Below are 12,970 nucleotides of genomic sequence, written 5' to 3'. Positions count from 1 at the left end.
AATTGCTACATCTTTAGTCAGAATGATCAAGAGTTGAACGCTTAACCAGCTGAGCCACCCACGCACCCCTACAGCAAATGTTTAATGAAAGAAAACATAAGAGGGGCACCTGGGTGGCTCAGTGGGTTAAGCTTCTGCCTTTGGCTCAGGTCATGATCTCAGGGTCCTGAGATAGAGCCCCGTATCTGGCTCTCTGCTCGGCAGGGAGCCTGCTTCCCCCTCTCTCTCTCTGCCTGCTTGTAATCTCTCTCTCTCTTTGTCGAGTAAATAAATAAAATCTTAAAAAAAAAAAAAAGAAAGAAAGAAAAAATAATGGCAAGGATCAATTAAAAACAAAAGCTGGGTTTCTTTTTTTAAGAATAAAACTATAGACAAAACTCTTATAGGAAGTATGATGAAAGAGAAAGTACAAATAAAAATATCAAGAATTAAAATAAAGACATAAATACGGGCATAGGAGATATTTAAATAATCAAGGGAATACTATGATATGCTTTTGTCAATACCTTTCTAAACACAGATGAAGTAACAATTTTTAATTGAACTTGACAAGATGATCCTAAAATTTATATGGAGTATAAAGGGCCCGGAATAACCTAGAAAGATTTGATAAATTTAAGTGAAGTTTAAAAAAAAAAAACACCTCTGTAAACAGTTACAAGACATGATAAACTGAGTCAAAACACAAGCCTTTGATTGGGGGAAGATATTTGCATGTAAATGGCAAGATTTAACAGCTTATTCAGATCAGCAAGAAAAGGATAATCTAGTAGGGAAAAAAATGGGCAAACAAAATAAATGGACAGTTCATGAAAAAGGATACTTATCAATGGCCAGTAAACGTGAAAATTTGCTGTATCTCACCAATAATCAGTGAGCTCAAGCTCAGACACAATATAAATTCATAATTACCAGGTTTGCAAATGTGTGAAAGTCTGATTTTTCCAGGTGTTTTTAAGCAAGTGGGGAAAGGAGACCTCTCATACTTGTTGATATGTTTGATGGGAGTGTAAATTGGTACAACTACTTTGAAGAGCAATTAAGTAATTATAAGTAAAGTTGAAGATACTTATAATCCACTACTCTGAAATTGCTCTTCTAAGTATACATTCTACAGAGGCACTAATATGTGTGTTTATGTGATGAGACATGGCAAAACTGGAAACTGAATAAAAGTCTATGGTAAGAGCTGCGGGAATAAACTATGGTATATTTATATGGTGGAGTGTTATGCCACAGGGAAATGGGAGCTATGCGACTCTACATGGATAAAACCTGAAAGTGCGGTGTGGGGCAGAAAAAGCTTTTGCAGCAAGACATACTGCATAGTATGCAAAACACCCAAAGCAGTACCATATATATATATATATATATATTTTAAGATTTTATTTATTTATTTACAGATAGAGATCACAAGTAGGCAGAGAGGAGGAAGCAGGCTCCCTGCTGAGCAGAGAGCCCCATACGGGGCTCTATCCCTGAGCTGAAGGCAGGGGCTTTAACCCACTGAGCCCCCCCCAGGCACCCCAGTACCATATATTTTTATGGGTACAAACTGATAGAGTGTTCACATTTTAGAAACATAAATAAGAATAGTAAACACCAGCATTAGAATGGTGGTTACAAATTACTTGAGAAGGGAAATAAATATGATTTTTATTTCGGATGAGTAGGGAGAAAAAAAGAGACTTCAGTTGTAAACTTTCTGAAATAAGATTAACTCTTTTAAAAGTGTAGGGAGTTAGGTAGGTGCTACAGTAGTCCCTGCATTTTCTGCATGTTTGAAGTATTAATAATTTTAAAAATTTGAACACCTAGGAAAACAGTAGAGAAAATTGGTAAAAGCAAAAGCTAGTTCTTTTGAAATGGTCAATAAAATTGCTACATCTTTAGCCAGAATGATCAGGAAAGGAAAGAAAGAAGACAGATCTTTTGCATCAGCAATCAAGTGACTTACTGCTGGTTCTACAGCTGTTAGTAGAACAATAGGAAAATATTGTGAAAAACTTTATTAAAGTAAATTTGACAACTTGTATGAAATGGAGAGATTTCTTGTGATATGTAAATTACCAGAGTTCACTGAAGAAGAAATAGGCATAAACAAATTAAATGTGTACTTAAAGTCTTTCCATAAACACAACGCTTGGCTGAGCTGGCTCTCTCTACTCTTATTCAGCATTGTAGGTTTACCCAGTGCAATAAGAAGGAATAGGAAAGGGCATTCATCTTACAAAGGAAGATACATGAAAGTCTGTGTAGAATATTCAGTAAAATCTACCTGAAAGCTACCAGAATAAGTGATTTTAACGTTTGTTGCAGATACAGGATCAAAATACAAAAAAAACAAGTTCATTTTAATAGGCTAGCAGTAAACAGTTGGAAACTAAAAATAAATATGGTATTTGTAGTGGCATCAAAAGTGCGAAACACCTAGGGATAAATCTGAAAAATATATAGGAAGAGCCTTTAAACTATAAAGCATTGCCAGCAGAAATCAGAGAACTAAATTAATAGATCTATTTGTAAATGTAAATATATCATGGTTGTAGGTTGGAAGACTCAGATAATGATGTTATCAAATTGATCTATAGATTCAGTGGAATGCCAATCAAATTCTAATACACCATTTTATAGAAATTAGCAAACTCATGTATATAGAGACCTAGAATAAACGAAGCGACTTTATAAAGAAGGAAGTTAGAATAGTAACCTCCTGATTTGGGGACATTTTATAAAACCACAGTAATCAAGATACTTTAGTAATGGTGTAAAACTAGACAAACCAATGAAATCAAATCCAGAAATAGACCTACATATATGTGGACAACTGATTTTCAAAGTGATAATCTTTAAAACAAGCAGTACTTGAACAGTTGGTTATTATTCCATGTGGTACCAAAGAAACCTCGCTTCATTCCAAACCTTGCACAGTATATATGATAATTTTCCAACATGTATCCTAGACCAAAGCTTAAAACATAAAACTATAACCCTATTTTGACCATGGGTTAGATGGGCAAAGTTTTTTAGATATGGCACTAAAAGCATAACTTAATTTTAAAAATGATCAATTGAATTTCATCCAAATTAAAAATTTCTATAAAAATACTCTTTAGAGAATGAATAGCCACATTCAGTAAGAAGATATTTGAAAATCATATCCCTGACAAAGGGACTTGTACTAGAATATATAAAGAACTCTGACAGGGGCGCCTGGGTGGCTCAGTGGGTTAAGCCGCTGCCTTCGGCTCAGGTCATGATCTCAGGGTCCTGGGATCGAGTCCCGCATCGGGCTCTCTGCTCGGCAGGGAGCCTGCTTCCTCCTCTCTCTCTCTCTCTGCCTGGCTCTCTGCCTACTTGTGATTTCTCTCTGTCAAATAAATAAATAAAATCTTTAAAAAAAAAAAAAAAACTCTGACAATTCGTTAGTAAGAAAATAAAACATCCCTTCACCCCCAAAGGAAATGCACAAAATACTTCGGTGGTCACTGTGCCACAGCAGATGTAATGAAGACATGTGAGATGATGCTCAATTTGACTAGTCTTTGAGGAAATATAAATTAAAAACCACAGTGACATGCTTATGCACACTTTTTAGAATAGCTAAAAATGTAAAAGATTTGTCATTGTTGGTAAGAATGTGGAGGAACTGGTAGTTCCATAGTCTGCTGGTTGGAATGAAAAATGATACAACCATTGTGGAAAAAAAACAATTTGGCATTGTCTTGAAAAGTTAAGCATATACCTACCATATGATCTAGCCATTCCACTTTTAGATACTTATCCAAAAAAAATGGAAGTTTATGTCCGTACAAAGGCTTGTACACCAGTGTTCATCTCAGCTTTCTTTGTAATAGGCAAAGTGAAAACAACCCAAATGTCCACCAACAGATGAATGGATAAATTGCGGTATATTCAGATTGTGTGTTCAGTGTGGGTATACTGCTCAGCAATAAAAAGAAATGACTGTTTGACACATGCTATAACATGGCTGCATTTAAAAATATATTGAGTGAGAAAAGGCAGACATACATATTATATCATACCATTTATATAAAATTTCAGGAAAGGCAAATGTTCACATATAGCAACACAAAACATCATTGGTCGGAAAGTTTCAGAGAGAGCCAGCAAGGAAAGGTTTCATAATTTCTTCTATAGAGACAGGAGGAAATTGGGGATAGTGGTGAATATGTTTATTATCTTGATTGTGATAATGATATTACGAGTGTGTATATTTGTCAAAACTTAGAGATACTATAAATACAGTGTGCACCATTTATTTTATGTCAGTGTTAGTCCAGTGAGTTTCTTTATGTAAAAAAAAATTTTTTTTCCAGAGTCAGACTGTCTAGGTCCAAATATCAGGTCTTTCATTCATAGCTTAAGGCAAATTATTTAACTTATTTATGCCTGGTTTCTTTCTTTATAAAATGGAGCTAAGAATAATATCTTCCTTGTAAGAGTTATTGTAGAGCACTGAATAATATAATCCAGGTAAAATGTGAAACAGCTAGAAAGTATTCAATACACCTTGGGTTTTATCATCACTATTGACATTAATGTTGTTGAATTAAATTGACCACAGAGGGGAAAAAATCCCTTCTTGAATACTTCTGGTGATGAGAATATCACTCCTTCATGAGGTAGCCCATCCCATTGTTGGAGATTGGAAAAGTCATTGTGACTAATTTAGATTATTCAGTGAGAATCCATCCTATATTCAGAGACTTAAACAGGAAGAAAGGGAAGAGGAAAGAGAAGAAGTTAGTTTCCACAACATAACAACTTATTCTAATACGTAACCACTTTTCCCATCTGGGAATTTTTTCCCCAGAATTTTCCCACATGCTTCTATTTAAGCACTTTCCTTGTATTCTGCTCTCTGAGGAAATGGAAAACCTCTAGGCATCATGCGAAGTTAGGGAAAGTTTGAATTAGGTAATTTGTGGGGTTTTTTTAGTATTTGGTGACTGTAGTCATTTTACTGGAGGGGAAGAAAAAAGAATTGACCTTTGTGAGGTTGCGCACACAAACTCAGTGCATGCAGGACTGAGGAAGTACCACACTCATTGCTAAAGAAATTCCCAGACTTTCCTAAGGCCTTACACAGCCTGGTAGCCACAGGGATTAAAATTCCTAGAATTTAGGATCCAGGTTAAGCACACTCCTGCTCAGTTCAAGGACCCAATCTCATGATACTGTGAACCTTTAGCTCACAGGAATGCTGGAAAGCACTAGAAACTTCTGGAACTGTGAGGAGAGAATACCTTCTAGGGAAGTCTCAGCAGCGGCAGTCTGACTTTGCCTTCCCTTGGCAGTCTCAGGAAAACCTGGAGCACCCAGCGCTCAGAGACAGCCATGATGACAGTTCACAGGTTCATGAGCAGTGCGTTGAAGGAGAAGAATAAGGGGGAAATTTCTACTTTAATTAAAAATGTACTGACTGTATTTGGTAGACTTTATTTCTTTAGTAAAGCATTGATATTCACAGTGTTGTATGAAATTTGGGACAGTGATTTTGTGTTTGATGTCAGGACTCTTCAGCTGAATCTTAGAGAACAGTGCACTAGAACCAGATCCTGATTTATCAAGAAAGGACATTTTTAAAAAATTTAATAATGAATTACCATAAAGATGTTCCTTTTTTTTTTTTTTAAGATTTTATTTATTTATTTGACAGAGATCACGATTAGGCAGAGAGGCAAACAGAGAGAGAGAGGGAGGGAAGCCTGATGTGGGGCTTGATCCCAGGACCCTGGGACCATGACCTGAGCCAAATGCAGAGGCTTTAACCCACTGAGCCACCCAGGTGCCCAAGATGTTCCTTTTTGACTTGAGAGCTCATTCTGCATCACTACTCAAAGGGGAATAAAATAAATGAAAATAAGGTCAATCATTTTGTTTGATTCTAGCCAATTATATACATTATTGAAAAGGAAGTAGATTAAACTTACATAACCTAAAATATTCTACATTTTTGTCTGTGGGTAACTAAGAACTGGTCGTATTTTGTTGGGTTTCTAAAGCAAAAATCAGAAAAGAAATGTAAAAGTAAAACTAATGTACAGCGAATGCCTTATGAACTTTATGAATTGGGACAGAGGCTAGAGTAAGCTTTCTTTGGTGGGTAAAAGAAAGAGGAATACTTTGGTAATGCAAACTCTAGATTAATTGGAAAGAAAAATATGAATATGAATATTCATGAGAAGTATTTTTGGAGTGGGAAAAGGAGAGAAGATAGCATTTTTAGAGTAAGAGTATAAAATAGTACTGTTTTGCAGAGAATTTATATTAGTTGATTCAAGGGTGCCCAGTTTTTCCCAGTAAGTAACTGAAATGGTTTCTTCATTTCTTGCCATGAAAACGTCGTGGTGGTGACTCCTGACAGAGTTGGGATTGGGTCACTTCTAGGTGCTCTGTGCTGCTCTTAGTTCTTCCACGTTTTATAAGCAGGTATGGTTTGCTGTTACTTCAGAATCAGGAAGCCATTGACTGTAGGTGAAGAACTGAAGAGCAGATGTGTCTCATGAACCCTTTATTGTTTATAGATTTAAATGTTGGTTTCTCTTTGGCATTCTTTTGGCATTCTCATTGGGCATAATATGGAGAAATGTTTAAAAAAAAAGACCTCCAGACCATGAGTTCTTATCTCTGCAGGTTCGACTTATTGGTGATGTTTGTTTTCTTTTTTATAAGGCTTTTTACATACTGGATATATTCTAACCAAGAAATATATTTTAAGATTGGAGAAATAAGGAGGTATCTGGCTGGCTCAGTTGGTAGAGCACATGACTGGTTTTTGTTTTTTTGGTAAAGATTTTATTCATCTATTTGACAGCGAGAGAGGGAATACAAGCAGGGGGAGTGGGAGAGGGAGGAGCAGGCTCCCCGCTGAGTAGGGAGCCTGATGCAGGTCTGGATTGCAGGATCCTGGGATCATGACCTGAGCCAAAGGCAGATGCTTCAGGACTGAGTCACCCAGGTGCCCTGAGCACATGACTCTTGATCTTGGGGTTGAGAGTTTGAGCCCCATGTTGGGTGTGGAAATTAGTTAAAAATAATCTTAGAAGAAAAAAATGAAGAAATAACATTCTGGAAAAAAAAAATTAAGATTTTATTTATTTGAGAGGGAGAGGCAGAGGGGGAGATAGCATGAGCAGTGGGTGGGGAGGGGCAGAGGGAGAGGGAGAAGCAGCTCCTCACTGAGCAGAGAGCCCAATGTGGGACTCCATCCCAGGACCCTGGGATCATGACCTGAGCCAAAGGCAGATGCTTAACGGACTGAATCCCCCAGGTACCCCTGAGAATTATTTTTTAAATGAAATGTTATGATAAATGTTTCAGCTAGAGTAGTTTTTCATTTCTGTCCTTTTATACTTTTTAGGTTAATGAGAAGTTGCTCGGTTACCCTATTTTATACAGGCATACCTCAATTTTATTGCTGTTCACTTTATTGTGCCTCACAGATGCTGCACTATATACATACTGAGGTTTGTGGTAACTGTTAAGCAAGTCTGTTGGCTCTATGCCACTTTTCTAAAAGCATTTGCTCACTTTGTGTTTCTGTCATGTTTTGGTAATTCTCACAATATTTCAAACTTTTTTATTACCATATTTGTTATGGTGATCTGTGATCAGGGAGCTTTGATGTTACTGTTGTAATTGTTTTGGGCTGCCACAAACCACACTCATAAAAGACAGTGAACGTAGTGGACAGACATTATGTGTTCTGACTGTTCCACTGTCTGGCTGTTCCCCATCTGGCTCAGAGAGGCTTTCCTATTGCCTGAGACACAAAATATTGATTAGGCCAGTTAATAACCTTACAGTGGCCTCTGAGTGTTCAGGTAAGAAAGAGTCCCATGTCTTTCATTTTAAATCAAAAGCTAAAAACAACTGAGAGCCTTCATGGAGAAGGCACATGTCGAAAGCCGGGGCGGGACCAAATCCTAGGGCGCTTCATAAAATGAGCCAGACTGTGAATGCAAAGAAAAGTTCTTGACTACTGCAGTGAACACCCAACTGATAAGAAAACAAAACAGTCTTACTGCTGCTAGGGATATCCAAGTTTGAGTGTTATGGACAGCTCAAACCAGCCACAGCATTCCCTTAAGCCAAAGCCTAATCCAGAGCAAAGCCCTAACTTTTCTCAGTTCTGTGAAGGCGGAGAGAGGTGAGGAAGCTGCAGAAGAGGAGCTGGAAGCCAGCAGAGGCTGGTTCATGTGGTTTTAGGAAAGAAGCTGTCTCCATAACACAGAAGTTCAAGGTGAAGCAGCAGGTGCTAATGGAGAAGGAGCTGCAACAAGTCAGCAGAAAGTCTAGCTAAGATAATCAATGAGCGGCAACACCAAACAGTAGATTTTCAGTGTAGATGAAACAGCCTTCTTTTGGAAGAAGATACTGTCTACAACTTTCAAAGCTAGAGAGGAGAAGTCAGTGCTTGGCTTCCAAAGCTTCAAAGGACAAGCCAGCTTGTCAGGGGCTCATGTAGCTGGTGACTTCATTGCCATGCAGCAAATCCTTGGACTCAAGAATTCTGCTACCTTTACTCTGTCTGTGCTCTGTAAATGGAACAGCAAAGCCTGTATGGCAGCACATCTGTTTACAACATGGTTTACGGAATATTTTAAGCCTACTGTTTGAAATGTACTGCTTAGAAAAAAAGACTCAGGTGATGGTTAGCATTTTTTAGCAATAATTTTTATGTTAAGGTGTGTACATTGTTATTTTAGATATAACACTTTAGACACTTAACAGACTAAAGTGTATACGTAGCCTTTAGGAAATAAAAAATTCATTTGACTCACTTTATTGCAATATTTGCATTATGGCAGTGGCAGAACCAAAGTCACAGTCTCTTTGATGTATGCCTGTATACTATATGTTTCTTTCCTCTGAAATGTTTGGCAGCTCCAGCAAGAAGCAGCTGCTCATTTTAAACAGGAACTCTGAACAGCTAACTTTCCAACAAACTTTGTTATAGATGTTTTGCACAATTGGTTTTGCATACCAATTTCAAAGAATAAATAATTTACTCTGTCTTGTTCTCTGTGTGGTTAAACGGCCATCAGATGCCAGAGGCCTACTCTCAATGAGTATAATTTTTATACTATGATGTTACTTTCACACCCAGGTTTGCTTAAGTTCCATCTTACTCCAAACCAATCATCGTTAAGCATTTTCTCTGTGCTAGGAAGCTGAATAGAATTTTTTCTTGTTTTGAAGTACTTGGGAATTTCAAAGATGTTTTACATAGAATTCATACAGAGCTTGCTTTATTTACATTGTTACATCATGTTTCTGTGACAGAACAGAAAGTATATTTGATTAGCCTTTTTCTTAAAGAATAGAAAGAAAAATAACTTTAAACTGTTTATGATTCAGAGGAATATTTTAGGGTTCTCCAAAGAAACAGTAGGATGTATAGATATATGTAAACAGTGATCATGGAGGCTTAGTGAGTCCAGAATCTGCTAAGTAGGTCTGGAGCTAGAGACAGAGGGAAGCCAGGGCTGCAGATGAAGTCCAAAGGCAGTTTGCTGGAAAATCTCCTCTTGCTTGGAGAGGCTGGTCTTTTTGTGTGTGCCTTCACCTGGTTGGTTGAGGCCCACCCACATTATGGAGGGCAGTCTGCTTTTCTGAGAGTAAAGCCTATTAAAATGTTAATCTCAACTACGAACACCCTCCAAGTTGACACATTAACTGTCACAGGGACTATTTTAATGTTAAAATTTTAAGTTTTTCTTCCTGCTTACTTGTTCTTACTCAGTACTGCCCTTGGACCTAAGCAAGGAAGGCCCTACTTTGCTTTGGCCTTCATCAGTTATATCCATCCTCCCAAGGCAAGACCAAAGGACCAAAGCTGTGCCTTCATCAGGAGCCAAGCCCCCGATTCCATACCACCCTCTCTCTAGCTACTCAGAATCCTGGTATTCTTTGTCCAAATAGCTGCAGGTGTGTTTCCAGGGTCTTAAGGGCATCTCCCCAAGTCCATGCTCATTCCTTTGTGAATGGTGTGCTCACTGTTACTTCTTCAGGGACCACTGGGAGGCTCTTCAGAGGTAGGGAGTACATAGATATATGGGCTGGAGCTCGAGCCTGCGGATGGAACCTAAGTGCTGCAGGATGAGAGCCATGTGCCTTTTTTCCTTACTTGGCTGTATTCAGGCCGTCTCGGGTGTCTAGAATGCTAAACAAGGGCTTCCAAGTCATTACAAAAGTACATTTCTCAAGATAGGAAGATGGACCTTACTCTAAACTCCACTCATCACTTTTCTTAGCTTGGTTTATAACTCTTTAAGTATTCACATGTATGGTATGCAGTCTTCCATTTTTTACCTTTGCACCAGACCTCAAAGGTTGGAAGCAGATCTTTCCTATTGTGGGCAAGCAAAATGAGAGAATTAAAAGTTGATTAATCAGTTTGAATCTCATATGTGTCATAAAATCAAGGTAGTGGTTTCCTGAGGAGAGAAAACATTATGACTGGGGAAGGGCCTGGCCTGTTCCATTTCTCAACTTGGGTGGTGATTAGTAGATGTTTATTCTTGGGCTTTGTGCATTCCTCTCCATGGATGAGGGATCTCTAAATTAAAAGTTTAAAAAAAAAAAACAACTAAAAAATGTATTGTTTTTAATTAGGAAAAAAAACCCTGGTATCTCAGAAAAGCCTTTCTTTCAAACTTGTCTGTCACAGATTATACTACATTTGTTCTAAATATCTTGGCCCAGTCATGGAAATAAACAGAAAAATTAATTTAAATGCTCTAGATGGCAGCTAAATAAATTGTGTGTGTGTGTGTGGGTGTGTGTGTGTAGGGTGTGTGTTGGATTTTTGTCTTCTAGTCCTCAGCCAGGGAGGCAACGGAAAGAAAACCTCCCTGTCCTCTTTGCATTCTCAGTATCCCGTGGGTTAATGAAAAAAATATTTTTAAGCATGCTTTTTTTATTTGACTCAAAGTCTGTGGTTTGTTTATCCAAAAGAAGCAATGATAATTAAAGGCAAAGAGGAGTACTTACTTTTCTCAGGTTCTAGTTTGTTCTATAGTTTCATGAAAAAACAAAAAACAATTGTGGATGTGGTATCCACATCCAGATACTCATAACGAGGGTCTCTTCTCTGCTTTTATCTTTCAGGTGTCATCATCACCAAATAAGGGAAGTAAAGAAGAAGGTATGGTTTTTAGTTCTTGAAGAGCCTACATGTATAAATTTGATTATAGTGGGGGAAACCAGAAAAAGTATAATAGGTTATTTTGAACATTATATAAACCAAGTAAAAATACTTTTTAAAATAGTCATTAAATTTTTCAGATGAAATCAATTTTTTTCTAATTTCAGAAAATGAGAAGGAGCAAATATATTACTTTTAGGCTAGAAAATAGTTTGTGTCAGTGACTTTTTTGGTGAAGTACTGAGAGGTTTCAGGTAGTTCTAATAATTTTTTTTTTAAGATTTTATTTATTTATTTGACAAACAGAGATCGCAAGTAGGCAGAGAGGCAGGCAGAGAGAGAGGAGGAAGCAGAGCAGAGAGCCCAATGCGGGACTCGATCCCAGGACTCTGGGATCATGACCTGAGCCGAAGGCAGAGGCCTTAACCCACTGAGCCACCCAGGCGCCCAGTTCTGATAAATTTAATGGACTCCATATATCTGCATTTGGGAGATTTTTCTTTATTATCTAACCATTTTAAAGAACCACTCATTTTAAATATCCTAAAATCAAAATTTATAGTAAGTTTGAAAATACTGTATTTTTTGTTACCATTATTTGAAGCTGTTGTGAAAAACAAGTAAAAATGTTGTGTAGTAAAAATTTCAGAATATAAGCATAGGCACAAAGCATTCATCTTTGAAACTCCGCAAGATTTTTGGCCCTTTGTTTTAATATAAAACATTAGAAGAGCATTCAACTTGCAAAACTGGAGGAAAAATGAGAACTATTTACTGTGTCACATTCTGCGACGTGTAGAAAAGAGCAGATCTGTAGACATTCCATGGGAAAGCAAGTTATATTCCTTATATGGGAAACTAACAGACTGTTTCTTTGCAACACTATCCCATTTTGGATATTTGACAGGCAGTCCGATTTTACAGTACAAGGTTTTCCTAGACCTTCCAATCTGTAGCTGGGACACTAACCTCTGTGTTATTAGTAGAGACTAAAATGATCCAAAAAGATGTAGGGAATAAAATGGGAAGGCTCTGGAGTTTTTAAGCACAGTTTTATATAAGGCTTGAGCCAAATGAGAGAACTTAGGATGAGAGTTTAAAGGGGAGTAACTTGAAATAGGGAAATGTGTCGTACCAAACTTATGATTGTTTTTCTCTGCCTAAATACTTCCTCAAGGTCTAAATTAAATTTGTCTTCCTTCTTCCCTCTTTCCCTCCCTCCCTCACTCTTCACCCTTTCCCCAACACCCTTTTCCCATTTCAAACACAGAGCAAGTGTGGCACTTCCTTGGCAAGTGATTTGAACATTTGAAGTTCTGCCATGAAGACTCCAATCTCCAAGGACTCAACTCCCTCTCCCCAAGTTCTAGCAACAGGCAGATCTATGAGAATTTACTGACTTCCTGTTGAAACTTTTCCCCCCAGCCTTATTCGAGATACACAATATGTAAATAAAGACCAATATTTTTAAATTGTTTGGATATTTATTGATATGAAAAGATTTAAATTTCATAGCAGAAATTTAGAAGCATTGAGTTTTGACCAGTTCTAATTTCTGTGGCTGAAGGAACCCATCAGTTTTATTAGCTTTCATTTCTATAGGTTAATAAATTACAAATTTTATAAGTTAATTAGATTGTTATAGATAATTACTCTCATTTTCATACCATATGATCTTCTCCAGGTTGCTGGTGGAAACTTTCTTAAGTCAAACTCTATCCTCTTACTAGGACTGTGTAAATGTGTTTACATTTATTAAGGCTTTTTCCTAGAATTTATTATTTTAGAGGGCCT

At 37.4% G+C, this 12,970-nt stretch overlaps 1 protein-coding gene across 5 annotated transcripts in view; it reads left to right on the top strand.

Moving 5' to 3' along the window:
• Positions 1–12,648, top strand: part of PPA2 (inorganic pyrophosphatase 2) — an 87,379-nt gene extending 74,731 nt beyond the window's left edge. For 3 of the 5 annotated variants that reach the window (XM_059394954.1, XM_059394972.1, XM_059394945.1), the window contains 3 exons: positions 6,392–6,456; positions 11,140–11,176; positions 12,447–12,648. In XM_059394954.1, the coding sequence (XP_059250937.1) occupies positions 6,392–6,456; positions 11,140–11,176; positions 12,447–12,488 (144 nt within the window). In that variant the 3' untranslated portion in view covers positions 12,489–12,648. Of the gene's footprint in view, positions 1–6,391; positions 6,457–7,387; positions 7,494–11,139; positions 11,177–12,446 lie in introns of all 5 variants that reach the window. The other 2 variants (XM_059394964.1, XM_059394983.1) reach the window with 2 other exon arrangements.
• The last annotated feature ends 322 nt before the right edge of the window (positions 12,649–12,970 follow it).

This window comes from Mustela nigripes, chromosome 1 (genome assembly GCF_022355385.1).
Source record: "Mustela nigripes isolate SB6536 chromosome 1, MUSNIG.SB6536, whole genome shotgun sequence".
NCBI lineage: Eukaryota > Metazoa > Chordata > Mammalia > Carnivora > Mustelidae > Mustela > Mustela nigripes.
The sequence above is the reverse complement of the archived record's forward strand: the minus strand, read 5'-3'. Positions and strand labels throughout refer to the sequence as shown.